General features: G+C 37.4%; 1 protein-coding gene across 1 annotated transcript in view; it reads right to left on the bottom strand.

The window, feature by feature from the left end:
* The window catches only part of shot (dystonin-like protein short stop), a 1,739,701-nt gene that overhangs the window by 408,395 nt on the left and 1,311,208 nt on the right, over positions 1-20,098 (bottom strand). The window contains exons 70-71 of the mRNA XM_090380932.1: positions 10,505-10,705; positions 450-578 (exon numbers count right to left, since the gene is read on the bottom strand). Of these exons, the coding sequence (XP_090237058.1) occupies positions 450-578; positions 10,505-10,705 (330 nt within the window). The remainder of the gene's footprint in view (positions 1-449; positions 579-10,504; positions 10,706-20,098) is intronic.

The following is a 20,098-nucleotide window of genomic DNA, read 5'->3' on the forward strand; positions in this document are numbered from 1 at the left end:
ATTCTGTGTATAGAATTTACAGATTTCATTTTGTGGGGCTCTGTGCATTGTTTCGATTAGTGGCCCATATATACCTAATTAGTTATTTGCTCAAAGATGAGCCTACTTCTCTTTTAGAATTACATATATTACTTCTCTCTTGGATAATAACATATAATACTCTCCCCCCCCCCCTTTCTCTCTCTCTCTCTCTCTCTTCTCTCACTGTTCGATAATTACATATATTATTTCTCTATTAGAGAAGTGCATATATCCATATTTCATTCAGTAGATGGCATAAATCATGTCTGTACCACTAAATTTATATTACTTTCTAATGGAAAGTAATATAAATTTATTACTCTCTGCTAATTTCTCCTAATATTTTTATAATTTATGTCTGCACCATCTACCAGCTGGTTTAACATCTAGAAATGATTTATCATGTGCGTATGTATGTGTGTACATACCATAAAATGACTTAGTTGTTCTCTGGCAGTTTCTGGCAATCCGCCAACAGGTCTAGACGTTGCAAGATGACCATCAATATCACTTAGCCACATTAATAGATCCTGGATTTCTTGATTAAATGCTTGTGCCTATAAAAAAAAAAAAATAAAATAAAATAAAAATATATATATATATATATAATCCAGTTAATCCAAAAATTAAATAGAGATAAAAATTAATAAAAAATAAACAAGAAAAAATAGTACAATAATACAAAAGCTAACATCAGTGGCAGCAGAAAAGCATAGTCCACTACATACATGCTCTCATAATAATAATCATTAAAATAGAATTTTTGCCAGTAGCATGGCAAACCAGTAGAGTGAAAATAAACTGAACCAAATAAAAAAATAACAATAACGGAAAATATAAAGGGGGATAATGAAGGAGAGGGTAGTGTTGAAGCAACATTCCTAGAATAATTTAGAAAATAAGCCAATTAAAAGAATTTTAGCGGCATCCCCTAAGAATTTTAGTAGGCACCCGTTTCCGAATTATGTGAAATCTCACTGAGATGGAAACGTGGACTAACAACATTACATGACCAAATAAATTAAAAATAATAAAATTTTATTAATTTTTATTAGACCAAATAAATTTAAAATAATAAAATTTTATTGTTTTTAATTTATTTGGTCATGTAATGTTGTTAGTCTACATTTCCACCTTATTGAGATTTCACATAATTCAAAAACAGGTGACTACGAGAGGGCGCCGCTAAATTTCTTTTAATTGGATTATTTTCTAAATTATTCTAGGAACGATGCTTCAACAAGACCCTCTCCTTCTTTATCCTCCCCCCTTATATTTTCCGTTATTGTTATTTTTTATTTGGTTCAGTTTATTTTCACTCTACTGGCTTGCCATGCTACTGGCAAAAATTCTATTTTAATTATTATATATATATATATATATCAGTGTTATTAGAACCTTTATAAACAAGATGACATGCATCTATGAATATAATAAGTCATAAATTCAGTTATTTTGCTAAGACATGGTTTTCTTAATATTTTATTCTTTTAATTTAGTCTGGAGTTATTTTTCGACAATACATATGCAAAGCAGAAGAAAAGTTCAGTATCCAAAAATACAATAGTGATTAATATTATCTATTAAAAATGAGTAAACAAGTGATAAATTTAATAAAATAATAAAGGAAATAAGATTAATTCATACAAAAACTGTTACAAAAATTTTCAGTTTCAGTCCTAATTTGCTCAGAGATTAATTCAGACTATTACTTTTCTTAACAATTATATCAATAAATGATAGTGTACTAGTAAATCAATAAGAAAGAACACAGAACAGAATATGAGCCTTAGATAATCGAAATCATGACTCAGACCAGAGCAGCAAAGCAAAAGGCTCAAGCTGATGGGAGTGCTGTGGCTCAGGGGAGAATTCAGGGGGGCAGTTGCCCTCTGAATCACAGCCTTTTAAAATGCACTACTTGCTGATGTTGGTGGAGCAATCAGGTATGGAACATGATACTGCCAAGGGGAATGTCTTTGTGTGTGTGTGTGTGTGTGTGGATGTAAGGAGTGTGAGGAAATCAGGTGACAACTCAGAATTGTTATGGGCCTATATGAGAGCTTGAAGGACAGGGTGGATGCCCTCGAAGGATCTAAATTGAGGGTCCCATCAAGCTCCCAGCTGCCCACATCAATGCAAGAGCTTGCACTTGATCATCAAGCAACATAGCGGCAACCCCTAAGGCAGAATGTCCTGGTCCCACAGGAACTAGTAGTTGTCGGTGATTCTATTGTCAGAGAAACGGGAAACATAGTGTGTAAAAAGGATAGGTGGAACAGGACCAGGGTATGTCTGCCAGGGGCAAACATACCCCTGGCAGACATACCTTGATGATGTTGTAGAGCAGATATCATCTTTTAAGGGCACAAAAGGTGATATTGTTGTACACGTTGGAAGTAAGATTAAGAGTAGGAGACCAGCAGAATAGGATGAAGTATATGATGACAGCCTTGTCAATCAATTCGGCCTTGAAAAGATTGTGCAAGGCTCGGGGGGGGGGGGGGGGGGGGGCAGAAATTTTTTCAGCATGGTCTGTTTTCGTTAACAGGAGAGACTTCTACAGGGATGGGATACACTTAAATAGAAAGGGTGCAAGAATATTTGCTGATGATATTGAGGCAGAGTTAGGTGTCGACTAGCAGTCGGAAAACTGCTAGCTTGGGGGGGGATACAAGGATTAATAGATTAACAGTAGCAGCTGGCAGAGGGGAAAGTGATTCTTGCGCTGCTTCTACTGGAATGAGCAGCAGCCTGGAAAACAAAATGCAGGGTATTTCAGACATTGCTGGGAGTCATTGTGGTACAAGTAAACACATGGGTTGTGTTAGGGTAGCTAAGAATAGGAACAGGTGAATGTATACTTGTGTATACACAAATGCCAGAAGTTTGGTAAATAAATTTTATGAATTTGAGGTGTTGCTCAAAACATCAAAGGCAGATATTGTTGGGATATCAGAGACATGGTGTCACACAGATATAAGGAATGCAGAACTGGAATTTGGGGAGAGCAACACCTACGGAAAGGATAGACAGGACAAAAAGAGAGGAGGGGTTATGCTATTAGTTAAGAAACACATAAAATCCAAGTAAGTGAAGCCAGTCGACACCGCTGGACAGTGCAGTGTCGAGTCAGTTTGGTGTGACATAAGCACTGGGAGATCAAAATTGAGAGCAGGAGTGTGTTATAGGCCTAATGATTCTGATGAGTATAATAAAAAAACTGTACAGGGAAATAGAGTAGGCCAGTAAATCAGAGAGTCTTATAATGACAGATTTTAATTTCCTAGATATTGACTGGAATTTGACGGTTGGTCATTCACACATTAGCAAGGCTTTTGTGGATTTATTGCATGATTGTTTTCTACATCAGCATGTTCAGGAGGCAACTAGAGGGAGCAGTACACCTGATCTGATTATCGGTAGTGATTTTTCATGCATTAAGAATCTGCAGATAAAGGAACCACTAGATGTCAGTGATCACAGTGTGTTGAAGTGGGATTTACTCAAAAAGGTAACTACCATCAGGGGTAAAGGGAAAAATTTTTGCTTTTGTAAAAGCGACTACTGTGGTCTGAGACAGTATTTAAATTGTATATGGTGGGACCAGCTGATGATGTTACCAACAGCAAATTCAAAATGGGAGGCATTCAAAGAATTAATCTTGGAAGCTACTAGGCTTTACATACCAACAAAGAAATATTGTTCAAGGTTTAGGCCTAAATGGATGTCAGATGAACTAATGAGACATGTGGCAGAGAAGAAAAATGTATGAGATACATATAAATTAATGGGTGACATGGAAACCTATGATATATATATAAGCTGGTCTGTAACTAAGTCACAAAGGAGATTAGGCAGGCAAAGGCAGATTATGAGAAATCTCTAAAATACGCTTTTAATAGATTACGTTAATAGATTGCAAAGGATGCAAAGAAAAACAGCAAAAAGTTCTTTACATATGTAAACCCTAGAAGGAAAGGGATGAATCAGATTGGTCAACTGGATATTGATGGTTTAACTGTTAATGATCCTGCTCAGGTAGCTAACAAACTAAATGAGTATTTTGCATCTACATTCACACATGAGGAGTTATTCAGGGAGGGGAATGCTAGAGGTGAATTAAACTCTGGCAGTGAGTTAGATGATTTTGTAATTATTACAAAGTGAGTTAGATGATTTTGTAATTTGTAACCATCAATATTATGTAAATATTGATGGTTCAACTGTTAATGATCCTGCTCAGGTAGCTAACAAACTAAATGAGTATTTTGCATCTACATTCACACATGAGGAGTTATTCAGGGAGGGGAATGCTAGAGGTGAATTAAACTCTGGCAGTGAGTTAGATGATTTTGTAATTACTGAGAGGAAAGTGGAGGAGAAATTGTTGAAGATAAATATAAAAAAGGCACCTGGGGTAGATTAGTTTGGTTTGGTTTAAATTTTATTGGCGCATTAGCAACTAAGGCTATAATGCGCCAAAACCAGGTGATATATAAAAATTTAAGCTTTCACTACCCTAATTACTTAGGTCCCCATGTCAAGATAAAAAATAACAAAGGTATAAAATGTAGAAAAGATAAATCAATAAAGAAATAACAATAATATGTAAATTTTAAATACAAGTAAAAACCTTTAGTGACTTAAAATAGCTAAAAACAGCAGACACATTGTCATTGTTGGATAAAATTTGACTGAGTGTATATGGCTCAGTCAGATGATTAAAAGCGGTAAAACGGATATTGCTAAAATCTGGACAGTCAATTAATGTGTCTGATTGATAAAATTGTGCCACAGGACTCACACATAGGAGGATCACCAGCCCTCAGCAAATATGAATGAGTCAAATGACTATGTCCTATGCGGGTCCGGGCTAGAACAACTTTCTCCTGTGCAGACTAGACTGCCACGGTTCAGTTACAGGCTTTATACAATATAATTTATTCGTAGTCTGTCTATTCCATGAATCCTGCCATTGAGAGTATATTTTTTGGTGTATTATTTGCCTGTAGTCTGTATAGGGGACTGACAGGCAGCAATTATTATTGGGAATTGCTGATTTGGCTGCGGTGGCAGCCAAATCATTTCCCCTAATCCCAATGTGGCTGGCAATCCAGCAGAAGCGGATATCATATTCACGTTTATGGAGAAAGTGAATCTTCTGCTGAATGCAGTAAATATGCTGCATTCAGAGAGAATCTCCTCCAATGTAGTAGTGTCTGTAAAGACAGCAGCAGATCCCACATATGATTCCGACTTCGAGCCGTCTGTGTAAACTGGAGTGAAGTCAAAATGTTTAGCTCGGTGTGATGAATAAAACTGCAGGTTGGCAGATGATCGAGTGTCCGACTTTCCCCAATTTTTAAGGGTGAAGTCACATGCTGGAACATGAGCATGCTAGGATGGAAAGGGTTGCTTTGGTGTTTGGGCAACCTTGTCTACCTTGATCTTAAGTTCTTTGAGTAACTCTTGGAGACGAATACCAAAAGGAAGATTGGCAGTCTTACGGGTGATGTACAAATTTTCCCATCGTGGCTCAAAAACAAATGGCCACGTAGGATTGTCTGGCAGGGATTTCACTTTTAAAGCGTATTTTAGAGACAACTGCTTAAGTCGAAGTGATAACAGTGGTTCGTTTGCTTCGACGTATAAGCTCTGGACAGGAGATGTTCGATATGCTCGAATAGCGATACGGAGGGCCTGATGATGGAGAGGATCCAGCCATCGAAGTACACTGTCTCTGGCCGAATTGTATACCAGGGACCAGTAATCTAATCTGGATTGTACAAGCGCTCAGTAAATGCGTAGTAGGGTGCATCGGTCTGCACCCCAAAGATGTAGAGGAGAGAGAGAGAGAGAGAGAGAGAGAGAAAGAAAACACAGAATATTCAGGCCTCTTGTGCACTTTGTGCGGAGTTGAAGGATGTGATCCAGAAAGGTCAGCTTTTTATCAAATACGAGACCCAAGAATTTTGTGTCCACTGCTACTGGAATAGCATTCTGTCCGAGCCTTAATTCAGGTTCAGGATGAAGATTATACTTACGATAAAAGTGTACACAAACGGTCTTCTGCGGCGAGAACCTGAATCCATTAGATAGAACCCAGTAATTTAGGCGATCAATGGCTTTTGCAGTTGTCTTTCTATAACCCTCATGTTGCATGCCTGACAAAATATGCTAAAGTCATCAACATAGAGGGCACTTTTTACAGTTGGAGGAAGTTGATGGAATTTACTTTGATGGTGAAAAGCGTGACACTTAATACTGATCCCCTTGACAGAAGAGACGAGAAAGTGAGGATCCCACACGAACTTGGAAAGATCGATTGGCTAAAAAGTTTTCAATAAAAATGGGGAGATGCCCTCTAAGATCAAGGCTATGCAAATATTTTATGATGCCAAATCTTCAAGTTGTGTCATACGCTTTCTCCATGTTAAAGAATACAGACACCAAATGTTCATGTTTTAGGATGTTTCCAATGTAATAAGATGGTCCAGAGTGGATCGGTTCCTTCGGAAGCCGCACTGGATGTTAGAGAGAAGGTCATTCGATTCTAAATGCCACATTAAACGAAAGTTAACCAACCATTCTCTCAAGGATTTTGCACAGACAGCTAGTCAGAGCAATACGATGATAATTAGTAGTGACTTTTGGATCCTTTCCTGGCTTAGCAAAGGCAAGAACGATTGCTTTGCGCCAGGAATCCGGAAACAGCCCTTCAATAAAGATTCTGTTATATAGAAGGAGCAGGTGATCTATAGATTTTGGTGAAAGATGCTTGGTCATTTCATAATGGATACCATCTGGTCCAACAGCACTTGCCTTGGAAAGAGTGAGAGCTCTTTTCAGTTCTTGTATAGTGAATGCCCCGTTGTAGGGATCAAGGTTCTTAGACTTAAAATTAAGTGCCTGTTTTTTGATTTTATGTTTCAGGACCAGGAACTCTAGGGAATACGATGTCACAGAGATATTACAGAATGTTTCCCCAAGAGAATTGGCTATTGCAGTTGGATCTGCAATAGTGCATCCATTATAATCTGGGATTGAAGAATTGTGGGATGTATATTTTCCCTTCATTTTCCGGATTTTGTCCCAGACCAACTTAGTACTAGTGGACTGAGTAACCGATGAAGTAAAATGGATCCATCATTCCTTTTGACTCTAATAGCGGATGTAGCATGCTTTGGCTCGTGCGCGTTTAAAGGCTATAAGGTTGGCCGTGATGGGATATCGTCTGAATATCCCCCAGGCTTTGTTTTGTGCTTTTTTGCTGCTATGCATTGTGAATTTCACCAAGGTTTGGGAAATGGCGGAAACCGAGCAGATGTTTTTGGAACCACATTCGCAGCTGTTTGGATGATATTTTCTGTGATGTACGTGACTGCATCATTGATAGGCTCCTGACTGACGGCACTGAGGTCAAAATTTGCCTGTTGTTGGAAGGCAGTCCAGTCAACCTGATCTGTCTTCCACCGTGGTAACCTGAAAGGAAGACACGGTCTCCCACTGTGTAATGAGGTTATCACAGGTGATCACTTCTGTATGGGTTCTCCTCCACTTCTCAAGTGAGTGAAGGGGTAGAGACGGGGAGCAGATAGAAAGATCAATGGCAGAAAACGTACGGGTAGGCATGTGGAAGAATGTGTTCGTTCCCACATTTAGAAAGGAGAGGTCATTGTCATTTAGCATATGCTCTATGACTCATCCCCTTCCATTATTGCTAGCACTACCCCACAGGGTGTTATGTCCATTAAAATCCCCTAGAAGTAAGAAAGGGAGAAGTAAAAGAGGCAACTGCGTCACAAGATCATCAAGGTCTTCCTGGGAGATGTCAGTCCCAGGTGGCAAATAAATTGAACAGATGGTTAATAGAAATCCCACTGTAAGGCGAATTGCAACAGCCTCTACGCTGATTGTAAGTAGCAAAGCCTGAACTGGGGTCTGGTTGCCTACAAGGATAGCCACTCCTCCATAAGCAGGACCATCCAAAATTCTGTCCTTACGAAAAACTGTAATTTATGCATGGTGGGGTCATCATTTGCCTTTAGATAAGTCTCCTGCAAGCAAAAGCAAACTGGCTCGTGCTTTTCAGGAGGGCCTTGATGTCATCAGTATTTCGCAAATTGGACAGATGGCTTCCCCCTCTGCATTGCTTGCTGAGAGTGCCCATATTTCTGACATTTAAAGAAGTGAATATCGGATTTGGGATGTAAGGGAGAATTTGGCAGTTTAAATAGCCAGCTTTTAATATGGATAGCAATTCTGGAGTGCTAAATATTAAGATGATGGATCTAGTAGGAATGAGATTTCCATCTTTTTTTGTCATTATTTGTTTGGCACTGATCACTTTTGACTGCTAAGTTCTTGAACTAGTTCTTCCTCAGAGACTAAGTAGGTCCCACTCTAAGATAACACCTTTAGATGAATTTAAGGTGGGGAGTGACAGATACTGGCAGCCTACCAAACGTCTTCATTTTTAGCAGCCATTCAGAATGTTTAGAAGTAGCTGTTTCAATCAGGAGGTCTCTCGATTGCAATCGTTTTGCCATTTTTGGTAATCCGATGATGAATTCCAAATATCTTTGAATTAGAAATGACAATAACTTGCACACAGGCTGGGTGGATAGGGAGTGAATTACCAAAAAATTTGGCAAGTCATGGCACTGTTGGCACTGTGCTTCCCTACGAAGCCTTTTGGGTTGGTTCAGGTCCTTATCAGGTGATGTCTCTGGCCTTGAGCTTGAAGGCTCTAGAGGTGGATAGTCATTTATATCCATCATTGCTCCTTTTTGCCCTGGAGGAGGATAACTCCCCCCCCCCCCCAGTTTACTGGCCACGCCATGTGGAGGTAGGAGTGGTGCCACCACCTAGTGACCAAGTGGCTGGAGAAGTTAGTTTGTTAGTGAATAGATTTATAAATATACTAAGAAAAGAAAGGTGGTCTTTCCTTTCCGGGTTCTTACTCAAAGTCTGTAAGTACAGAACCACTTACAAAGAACTGAGGGTATGAAAGGAACTAGAAATAAAACCGAAAGTTATCACTGGGAAAATCACACTATATATCGCTTGGTACTCGGGGCCCCACAACACGGAGGGAGGGAGGAGTAGTGGCAACAGTGACCAAGCAATAAGAAGAGATTAGTAGATAATATTAATAAAGTTAGGGCATATATAAAATAAGAAAGATCTCTTTCCTTTCTTCTGAAGAGCAGAATTAAATAAATGATTTGTGACAGAATGTGCTTTTATAATCACTTGAGGAATCGCCTGATCATTTGATGGGTAAGTTACTGCTATGGAGAAAAGGATGGTTGAGTGGAAGATGACAGAGTGGTTATCAATAGGCACTGCTCTTTTTGGACTAATGTTATTAGTGGAGTCCCCCAGGGCACAGTGCTAGACCAATTGTGGTTGTCTATATTTATTAATAATATTGATGAATGCATATTAGGATTAATTTCTAAGTTTTCAAATGATGCAAAGATTTGCAGGGTGGTTAATAACAATAATCAGACTAAGCTACTGCACGAAGATCTAGAAAAATTAGGCAGATGCACTGAGAAGTGGCAAATGAAGTTTAACGTTGGCAAAGGAAGGTACTACATGTGGATAGTGCCTTCCTTTGTCAACATAGCAGTAACTTCAGATAAAAAACCACATCAGACAGCTTAACTTCAGCACAAAGTTAAACAGAATTCAAAAATTACTTGAATATTAGGAAGTAATTATAAGGAGTGAAGGAGACTAAAATAAGGGTCTTTATTGTAAATTATGTTATAAAATAAATTCATTTGAAATTAACCACTTTTGTGTATTACTTTTGGGATAACACTTATAGCTATAAAAAGGAATACAATCAAACAATTCAGAAAGTTAGTTACAGAAAATGTGTTTCATGTGCTTTTTCTATTAAAAAAATTGTGATGCGCCAGTATTGTATTTTACTAATCTCATGGAACAAAATGGGCAAGGCATTTTCCTTATCTGAAATTTCTCCCTACATGACTGTCAATTAAATTGTTGGCAGTACAAATATGAATTATGGTGCAGTATAAAGCTTAATTTTCTAAAATTTGTCTATGAAGTTGGCAGGAACTAGCAAGGAGCAAGGTTCTGCAGATCTCCCTCTGAACATGACTAAAGTTGCCACAGCATAATTTCTAAAATCTTCAGTTAAAGTTAGCTGAGCTGAATTCAGGCAGAGGGAGTAAGATTTTCCATACTCCTCCGCTTGAGTTATTCTGGAGTTTTTTAAAGCCTGTACCAATTAAAATTTGCTTTTGAATGTAGTCCTCATACCAAAATAACTTTTTAAGGTCATATTAGCGATGTGCACATCTGCGTATCACTGACTGCCTAGTCCAATTCAAAAATAAATAAGGTACTGAGGTATACAATCTTGTATCTGAGCTTTCATCACAAAAAAAAAGAATAAAAAACTGAAAGGATAAAAAATTATACATGCAATGGTATTACTTACCTCTTTCAAAGCTTCCTCCAATTCATTTTGTCTTTCTGCAGCTTTGTCTTGAAGATGCTGCCACCTTAAATTAAGGTTATTCAACTTCACTTGGGTAACATTAGCATCTTCACTGCCTTTATTTGCCTCAATTAATTGTCGCCCAGCACGATTGAGTGTGTCAACACTAGTTTGATGTGCATGAATATCATTCATTAATACCTGAAATAATAAAAATACAGTATTATTAAAAAAAAAGTTATTCATTATCTTAAATACTATTTTTGAGTGCTATTATTACTAAATTTTTTTAAAAAAATTCATAATTAGGGTTTATTTCTGATGTAATTCTCATGCAGAATGTTTTATATCTATTCATGTTTTGTATCTAACAGACATTAATTATTTGGGATCTTTATTGTATAGTTACTAAAATATACAATATTTGTAGCACTAAATTAATTATAGTTGATATTTACAGCTATTATTAAAAAAACTGCTATTTTAAACATTCTTTTAACAGTATGGTGCATATGAATATCAAGAAATGGGAACAAGTGAAATAACGAGCACATCAATCTGTTTGGAATATAATCTGCCTTTAATTTCTTATAGAATTATAGATTATTCTCAGACATTTCATGGTATTTTCTGTACCATTTCTTCAGTGACTGAGAAGAATTGGTAAATTATGATTTCATTTAAATAAGTTGTTAATTTCATTAAACATTTCTTCCTTCTTAATATTTAGTCTTGAGTAATTATATGCTTAACAGATAGGTATTAGTAAACATCAGGTAAAGATTAATTTTAGCAGTATAATAAATAATTTTTTAAATCAGTTAATCATTTCTTTGATAAGATTAAAAATAAAATAAATAAATTAAACTTAAATAAATATACAGCTATGAATACTTAAATTCCTGTAATGGTGTCCTTACAACATCAGCCTGATATACAAAGACAGTGGTTTTCAATTAATCATATGTATATGTTAACCATTGATGGGCAAATTGAATGGAAAAGTTTGGTGAAACTCAAGCAGTTCCTCTGGGCACTTCAAAGGATTTTGATCGTATTTGGCATAAAGGTCTTTTAAAAAAAGCTTCCATCTTATGGATTACTGACTGTTTTTTGTAATTGAATATCCAGGTTTCTCTGTGACCTCTCACTCACTGCAGGTAATGGTAGATGGATCTCTGTCTTCTAACTTCTCCATTAACATTCCCAAAGTTCCATTCTTCTCAAATTTTTTTTTTTTTTTGTATATTAATGACTTTACTCTATTGACTGGAAATCTTATTCCTAGTTTTGCTGTTGACAGTATATCACATTCTACCTTCCAGTTTGAGAAACTTTGCCATGCACAAACAGCTTCAACTTTCAAATAGATATTTACAGTATACCCAGTATAAAATAAAATATAAGTACAAATTCAGTAGCTTTCGGAACACGTGTCCCTTTATCAACTGACAAATTTGAATACATTACAAGCAAAGTGTGGCACGTTACTCATGCGTCATTGTTGTAGCACGGACGTGTGCTGCCTTACGCCAGTGATCATCCATCAATAAAACGGTTGTCTCTAGGATGGGATGTATACGCATGCCTTTCTGGCGATTTAATGCCTTAGGGTTGTTTATTATGTTTAGTGACTCTAGCCATAGGCGGTGGCGAAAGTGTCGCGCTTGGGGTCAAGATCGTGGTTGGTAGCCCAAAAATGTTCTGCAAGCGCGGACTGGTCAGTTTCGGCAAGCCGAATTGCTCTGTCGTGTTCCGTGAGGCGATCCTGGAGACGTCTCGATGTCTCACCTACGTAGCAACTGTTACAGGCCCTACAGCTGATACGGTACACTACATTGCTGCGTAAGACAGGTGTGACAGGGGTCTTCACACTGGAGACAAGTGAACGTAGGTTCCTACCTGGTAATTGCACACATTTGATGTTGTAACTTCTCAGGATCTTCGAGATACGTCCTGACACTCCTGGATAGTACGTGAGGCGATCCTGGATACTCCAGGATCGCCTCACGGAACACGACAGAGCAATTCGGCTTGCCGAAACTGACCAGTCCGCGCTTGCAGAACATTTTTGGGCTACCAACCACGATCTTGACCCCAAGCGCGACTTTGAGATAGTGGACCACGCGCGACACTTTCGCCACCGCCTATGGCTAGAGTCACTAAACATAATAAACAACCCTAAGGCATTAAATCGGCAGAAAGGCATGCGTATACATCCCATCCTAGAGACAACCGTTTTATTGATGGATGATCACTGGCGTAAGGCAGCACACGTCCGTGCTACAACAATGACGCATGAGTAACGTGCCACACTTTGCTTGTAATGTATTCAAATTTGTCAGTTGATAAAGGGACACGTGTTCTGAAAGCTACTGAATTTGTACTTATATTTTATTTTATACTGGGTATACTGTAAATATCTATTTGAAAATTATTAAACTATGGACCCCAGTACTCCAGGCCCATTTGTCACAGCTTCAACTTCTTGAGTATCTACTATCATCATCAGCCATATTCAATCCACTGCAGGATGAAGGCCTCTCCAGCAACTTTCCAGTTCCTTCTGTTTTGTGCAATGGCCGTCCATTTACTACCCATGAACTCGTAAATTTCATCTGTCCATCTCTGTTGTTGTCTTCCAGCTTTTCTTTTAGCACCTCTTGGGTACCATTCCGTTATTTCCTTAGTCCATCTGTCATCATGTCTTCGAGCTATGTGTCCTGCCAATGACCATTTCAGTTCTTTAGCTTTGATAAGAATGTCCTTTATTTGTTTTTGCAGCCTAATCCATGTGTTTCTCTTCTTATCGAACAGTCTGATTCCTAATATAATTTGTTCCATTGTTCGCTGTGTAGTTTTCAGCTTTTCTTCCATTCTTTTGGTGAGTACCCAAGTTTCAATAAGTCGTGGTGGGGAGTATACATTGGTTCATTATTTTACGTTTCAGACAAACTGGGATATTGCTCCTCAGTATGTGACTATATTTCCTGAATGCTATCCATCCAAAATTTATTCTTCTCTTGACTTCTAGCCATTTATCATTATTACAGCTAATGACTTGTCCCAGATAATATGAATCCACCTTTTCAATTACTGCTCCTTCAATGATTATATCCCTATCTGTGGCACACTGTTCATCATTACTTTTGTTTTAGTCATATTCATGTTTAGTCCGAAATCCTTACTAACTCTGCATAACTGATTAGGATTTCCCTATAATTCTTTGGGATTATGGCTTATGACCACAATGTCATCTGCAAATCATAAATGGTGTAGGTACTGCGAGCAGTCTAATCTTCTGAAAGCTTCCTCTAGGGCAGGAGTAAACAATTTCAAAGATATTGTGTCTCCTTGTCGAACTCCTTTCTCAATTTTAAATTTGCTACTGTCGTTGTCTATTCTAATAAAGGAGGTAGTGTTCTCATATATTTTCTTAAAAATCAATGTATGGGGTATCTATGCCTTGTCTTTCCAGTGCCCAAAACATTGCTTTATGCTGTATGGAGTTCAATGCCTTTTCATAATCCACAAGTTCCAGGATAATGGTGTTTTATATTCATTTGCTTTCTCCATTAGCTGTGATATTACATGAAGGTGATCCATAGTTGAGAATCCTGTCCTAAAGCTAGCTTGCTCTTTTGGTTGATTCTCATCAAATATTCTTTCTAATCTGTTAGTAATCACCCTTCTGAACAACTTGTAGGTGTGGGATAACAAGCTAATTGGTCTATAATTTCCAATTTCTCATTTATCTCCTTTCTTATGCAGCAAAACTATGATTGCATAGGCAAGATTATTTTGTAAATAATCTTGTCAGTTTCTGGGTCATGTCTCTTCCTCTCAATTTTAACAACTCTACAGTAAAAACATCTTCACCCAGGACTTTCCGATTCTCAATTTTCTTCAATGTGGGTTCTACCTTATCAGAAAGGATATCAAGTATGTTGTATGTGTTGCTAATTTGTGATCCATCTTCCCTACTGTTTGCACCATTTCCTTGCTCCTTATATAATTCTTCATAGTAGTCTTCTGCTATTTGAATTATGCCTTCTCTGCTATTTATAAGTATGCCATTGCTATTCTTCAGTTCCAATATCATTTGTCTTTCAGTTTTACTGCTAATTTAAGTCCCTTGTTTTCCCTTAATGCCTGTTCTACTTTTCTGGTGTTAAATCTTATGTCCTCTCTGAAGCTCTTTCTAACAGCTTTGCAAAACTCAATTTTGTCCTTGTCTGTGTTTATCTTGCTCTTTATTTGTCATCTTTAATCCATCACGAGAAGTGTTTCTTGACTAATTTTTTCTTCTTTGGATTTCTGTTTACCTATAAGTTTCTTGGGTTTTATCACTTTCAGAAAGATGTAGTATTCCTTGTCGATATCTTGGTCCTGAAAGGTCTGCAGAAGCCGAAAGTTGTTTTCAAGTTCCAGTACATAATGCTTTTTCTCCTCTTCTGTTATCTCAAAGACTCATATTATTTACTTGAGTCAGGTTTTTCTTTCTTTTCATACATCTATATCAGGTGTGCATCTTACCATTCTGTGATCATTTCCAACATTTACCTTGTTCAGGGCGGTAATGTCAGTCACGATATATCTTCTGTTATCGAGGATGAAGTTGATTTCATTAGTTAATCCATTTGGGCTCTTCCATGTTCACTTTCTGTCCATCCTTTTCTTGAAAAAAGTGTTCATTACTGACATTCCTTGAGATTCTGCAAATTCCACAAGTCTTTCACCTCTTTCATTTCTTTCACCAATTCCAAAATTTCCTATAAAAGTTTTCCTTTCTGTGCTGTTTTGTCTCTTTCCACCCTTAGCATTGAAGTCCCCATAATGATGGTGTAGTGGGTTTTCTGCTCATCTAGAAGTCTCTCAATTTCAGTGTACATTTCTTCAACCTCTTCATTATCATGGCTTGATGTTGGTGCATAAATCATTATAACCTTTAGCTTGTACCTCTTAGAAATCCTGAGAAGTAGTCTTGATACCCTTGGTGATGTACTTTTTAATTCCAAAATGTTGTTTTTTATATCTTTATTGACCAGAAAGTCAACTCCGCCTTCACTCTTTGCACTGTTTCCATTGGTAAAATAAAACCAAAAATGGTTTTATTTTTAATTCAAAGTGATCACCAACTAATTGAATGCATTTATTACAGCATTCTGAAAGTTTCTGGAAAGGGTAAGCGAAGATGAGTATCCACTACCTTTCCTTAAATGCTGATTCAGGTAATTCTCCAATGGGGCGAATTTAACTTGGCTCTACTTCAGAAATATCCCAATCCCAATCAGGGATGGGGGCATTTTCTTCTGATATCTTAATGGCATAGGGATTGTTGTGACCAAACTGTTTTTATATAAAGGACATGGTCAGTCAGCATTGTTTAAAAATGGAAATATGACTGAATTCTTTCAGATCTGAAAAGAATTTAATAAAATGTCTATTTTTTAATTATAAATACTAAGAGTGTATATTAAGTATTCCACCAAAGAGAATAAAGTTACACTATTTATTAAGAATAACAATAAATTAGATACTTCATTAACCAAAATTTCACAACAGCTCATTGTTAATCAAATGGGGATGTTTAACACAATATTTATTACCATTGGAATAGCTTTGGAAGAGGAGGATTATTCAGCCCACAAATTAATTTACTGTATGAGGTGTGGCAATAAAGTTCCCAGACTAGTTCAATAAAAAGAACACAAAGTGAAGGAGCTCAAAAATGGTTTTATTTTTAATTCAAAGTAATCACCAACTAATTGAATGCACTTATTACACCATTCTGAAAGTCTCTGGAAAGGGTAAGCAAAGACAATGTGCAGTTTGGCAATTATGTTTTTCTTTATTTCTCTTCAACATCCTGAAATTGTTTTCTTTTGAAGGTAGTTTTCACCTTAGGAAAGGGAAACGTCTGCTGGTGCTTTACTGGGAGAGTAGAGTGGATGGTTGATCTGTTCAATGCCATGTTTCATTAAATATTTCTTCACAACAAGTGCTCTGCATTGTTGTGAAACAAGACCACCTGCCTTTTTTCTCAAAATTTCAGCCTCACCCATGAAATATGCTTCAATAATTTTTGAAGCACTTGTATGTAGAAAGCAAATTCTATATACAGGCACAAATTCATTTGAATGACATCCAATTTGTTGCAAAACATGATCAGCATCAGCCTGATCTGGAGTTCTGTAAATGGAACTTTTTAGGCCTTAGCGATGATTTTTCTGATGCTTTATCTCTGGGTCGTACTGAAACAACCAACACTCATCTCCAGTGACAATACAGTTGAGGATATTAGGATTATCTTGACAAGTCTGGATGAAGTCTTCGCATTATGAGACTCTTCACTGCTTCTGTTCATCTGTGAGTGCGTGTGGCAAATTTTGCGTAGACCTTCCGATGAATTATCTGTTACTCACATTCAACTCATCAGCCATCATTCTGAAGGTCAAACAATGATCCCTTGCCACAGTTTCCCGAGCATTTGGAACACTGTTCTCATTTTGAGAGGTTGGGTTGATGGATGCCAACTTCTTGGGTCATCACAAACATCCTCATGTTCATCTTTGAACCACTTATACCATTCAAACACACTGGTACAACTTATTTGTTTGGTTACCATAAACAGTTTTTAACATTTCATACATTTTCCCAGTTTAAATCAAAATCTGATATTCATTTCTTTCTTCGTTGTAAAATTGTGACATGGAATGTTAATGCTGCTAACAAAACCAGTTGTTACTTGCAACCTGACAGCGAACTGGACAATTTCTAAATCACAATCTGTGGGAAGAAGTTGAACTACAACATACCAATTCCGTTTATTTTCAGACTCACTGAACATGACTGCAACAGTATTGTTGCAGTCATGTTAAGTCATAAAGCCCCCACCTCCAGAAACCATACTTGTTCCATGAGGATGACTTCCTAATCCTCCAGGGGGCCCTTGCAATCTCTTGTAATCCTCAAACTGTGGCTGTCATCAAGACAGTGTTAAGTGGGTATTCCTAATAAACAACCCAAATCCAATAATAGACAAAGGATGTTCATTTGAAACCTAAACACACCAGTGACACTCCTGATGATGGATTTCTGAATATATCTAAAAAAACAAGGTCAAATTCACTGAAAGGGAAAAGGAGAAGGGGATAGGTGATGATGAAATGAAACCTCACCAGGTGAAGGTCACTACTGATCATGGATCTTTCAACAAGACCAATGATAGCAAAATAAAATTCATTGGAAACCTTTTAGTTGTTCCTAAAAAGATTTCCTGGCATGTCTCCAGGTTGGCACCCTCCACGGAGGAGGCTGACCTTGAATGCTACTTCAAGAATAAAATTAACGTTAATATATCAGCCGAGAAAATTAAGTCACTTTATCCCAAAATATACTCCTCCTCCTCCTTTAAAATCAGCTTTTGATCAAAAGGATGAAGAATGAATGAAATCTAACCACAACTTCCCTGATGGGGTTACAGTGCAGATGTTTAGATTCAGAAAACACTATAAGGACAAACTTATTACACACAATACCTTCTACAATAAAAATGGCCTTGGAAAGGATGAAAGTAACCACACTAAATATTAATCAATTAATAACAATACTCATGGCAGATACAAAGAGAAAAGAATCTTTATAAATATATGTCTCCAGTAGAAGCATCATCGAAAAGCTCAATAAACTTAAAACAGAGGTTAGCCACTCTGACTTTGATATTTGGGTCCTTACGGAGACCTGGCTAACCCCTGACATGTTAGATTCAGAAACATGAACCCCAAATTTTCAAATTATCAGAAAAGATAGGGGAAACAAGAGAGGGGGAGGAGTAATGATTTTACTCTACCAAAATTAGTCATCTCTGATGTCATCTCCTTAGAAGATATTGAGGGCATTTACATCAAAGCTAAAATTGGCAGCATAACAGTGCGGCTGGTAGGAATTTACCTACAACCCCCCAGTCAAAAAGACCACCTTAAAAAAAACTTGAACAGAAACCCATACTTATTTCCTCCAGGAGTGACGTTAGAACGATAGTGCTAGGTGACTTCAACATTCACTAGGAAGACCCTAACAATAAAAATAACTACTTATTGCAGTTTCTGAAGGATATGTTCCTCAGACTGAACCTGAAACAAAAATGCAAACTCCCTACCAGAAAAGAGAAACTCCTTGACCTAGTATTTACAAATTTTGACATAAATATTAATTATATTTCCAGTTATTTCTACTCCGATCATCTAGTCTTACCGCTTGACTTTGATCTCAAAACCAAACATATCATCAATGAAATTTAGTATTAGTATTAGTAATGGCCACATGGTGCAAGAAAGCCTATGGCTTATGCTGCACCAGCCAAAAAAAAGGGAAAAAAAAGAAAAAAAAAAAAAAACAACCAAATAAAACAATGATAAAAAAAATAATAATAAAATAAAATAAATAAATAAATAAATAAATAATAAAAGAAAAGGAAATTAAACCTATCATCCTATGCGCTTCCCTGACCCGAAGATACTATCCAGATGACCTTTGAATTTCCCCAAACTGTCAGCCTCTACCACCCATGTAGGCAACTTATTCCAGTAATTTATAACTCGCTGGCTAAAATAAAACTTCCTGCAGTCCAATCTAAACATTTCCCCCCGTAACTTGAATTTATGTCCCCTAGTTCTAGCATCATTTATAATCTTGAAAATTTCATCCTCATTCATTTTACTCATGCCTCTCAGAGCCTTAAACACCTCAATCAAATCTCCTCTAAGGTGTCTAGTTTTCAAACTCTGCAACCCACATATTCGAAGCCTTTCTTCATAAGGACGCCGATCTCACCAGGAGAGTTACCTGTCTTTGTGCCCTTTCAAGAAGCTCGATGTTTTTCTTTAAGTGCTGTCTCCATACTTGAACACAGTATTCCAAGTGTGGTCTAACAAAAGCCTTATATAATGGGATTATCACATCCCTATCTCTACTTGCAAAAGTTCGATAGAGCATTGATAGGACACCATGGCCCTTCCTTGCAACATGTTTACAATGCTCAGAGAATTTCATGTCTGACTGTATCGTAACATCCAAGTCCCTTTCCTCCAGTACTGGGTTTAGTTGAACTCCACCAAGTGAATACGTTATTTTGGGATTTACCAGGTGTAATACCTTACACTTTGTTGGAATAAAGAACAGCTGCCATTTTTCTGACCATTCCTGAAGTCTATCTAGGCTCTCTGAAGAAGCTTAGCTTGACAGTGATCATTAACTACTCTACCAATTTTAACATCATCTGCAAATTTAAACATCATGCCCTCTATCCCTTCATCGATGCCGTTTATGAAAATTAAAAACAACAGTGGTCCTAATACTGATCCTTGGGGAACCCCACTTCTTACATCAACCCAATCTGAGGAATAGCCATTTATCACAACCCCGCTGGCTAAAGGCAAATTTCCGCACATCCGTGCGGAAATTTGCCTTTAGCCAGCGGGTGGTTGGTTGGTGGAACAAACTTCCATCCCTTGTAGTGGAGGTTGATAGCCTAAATAAGTTTAAGGCTCAGCTGGACAGGTATTTCGAACGAACAGAGGGGTGAAGTGGAAG

The sequence above is a fragment of the Mastigoproctus giganteus genome, chromosome 9, assembly GCF_048544385.1.
Source record: "Mastigoproctus giganteus isolate SK-2022 chromosome 9, ASM4854438v1, whole genome shotgun sequence".
Taxonomy (NCBI): Eukaryota; Metazoa; Arthropoda; class Arachnida; order Uropygi; family Thelyphonidae; genus Mastigoproctus; species Mastigoproctus giganteus.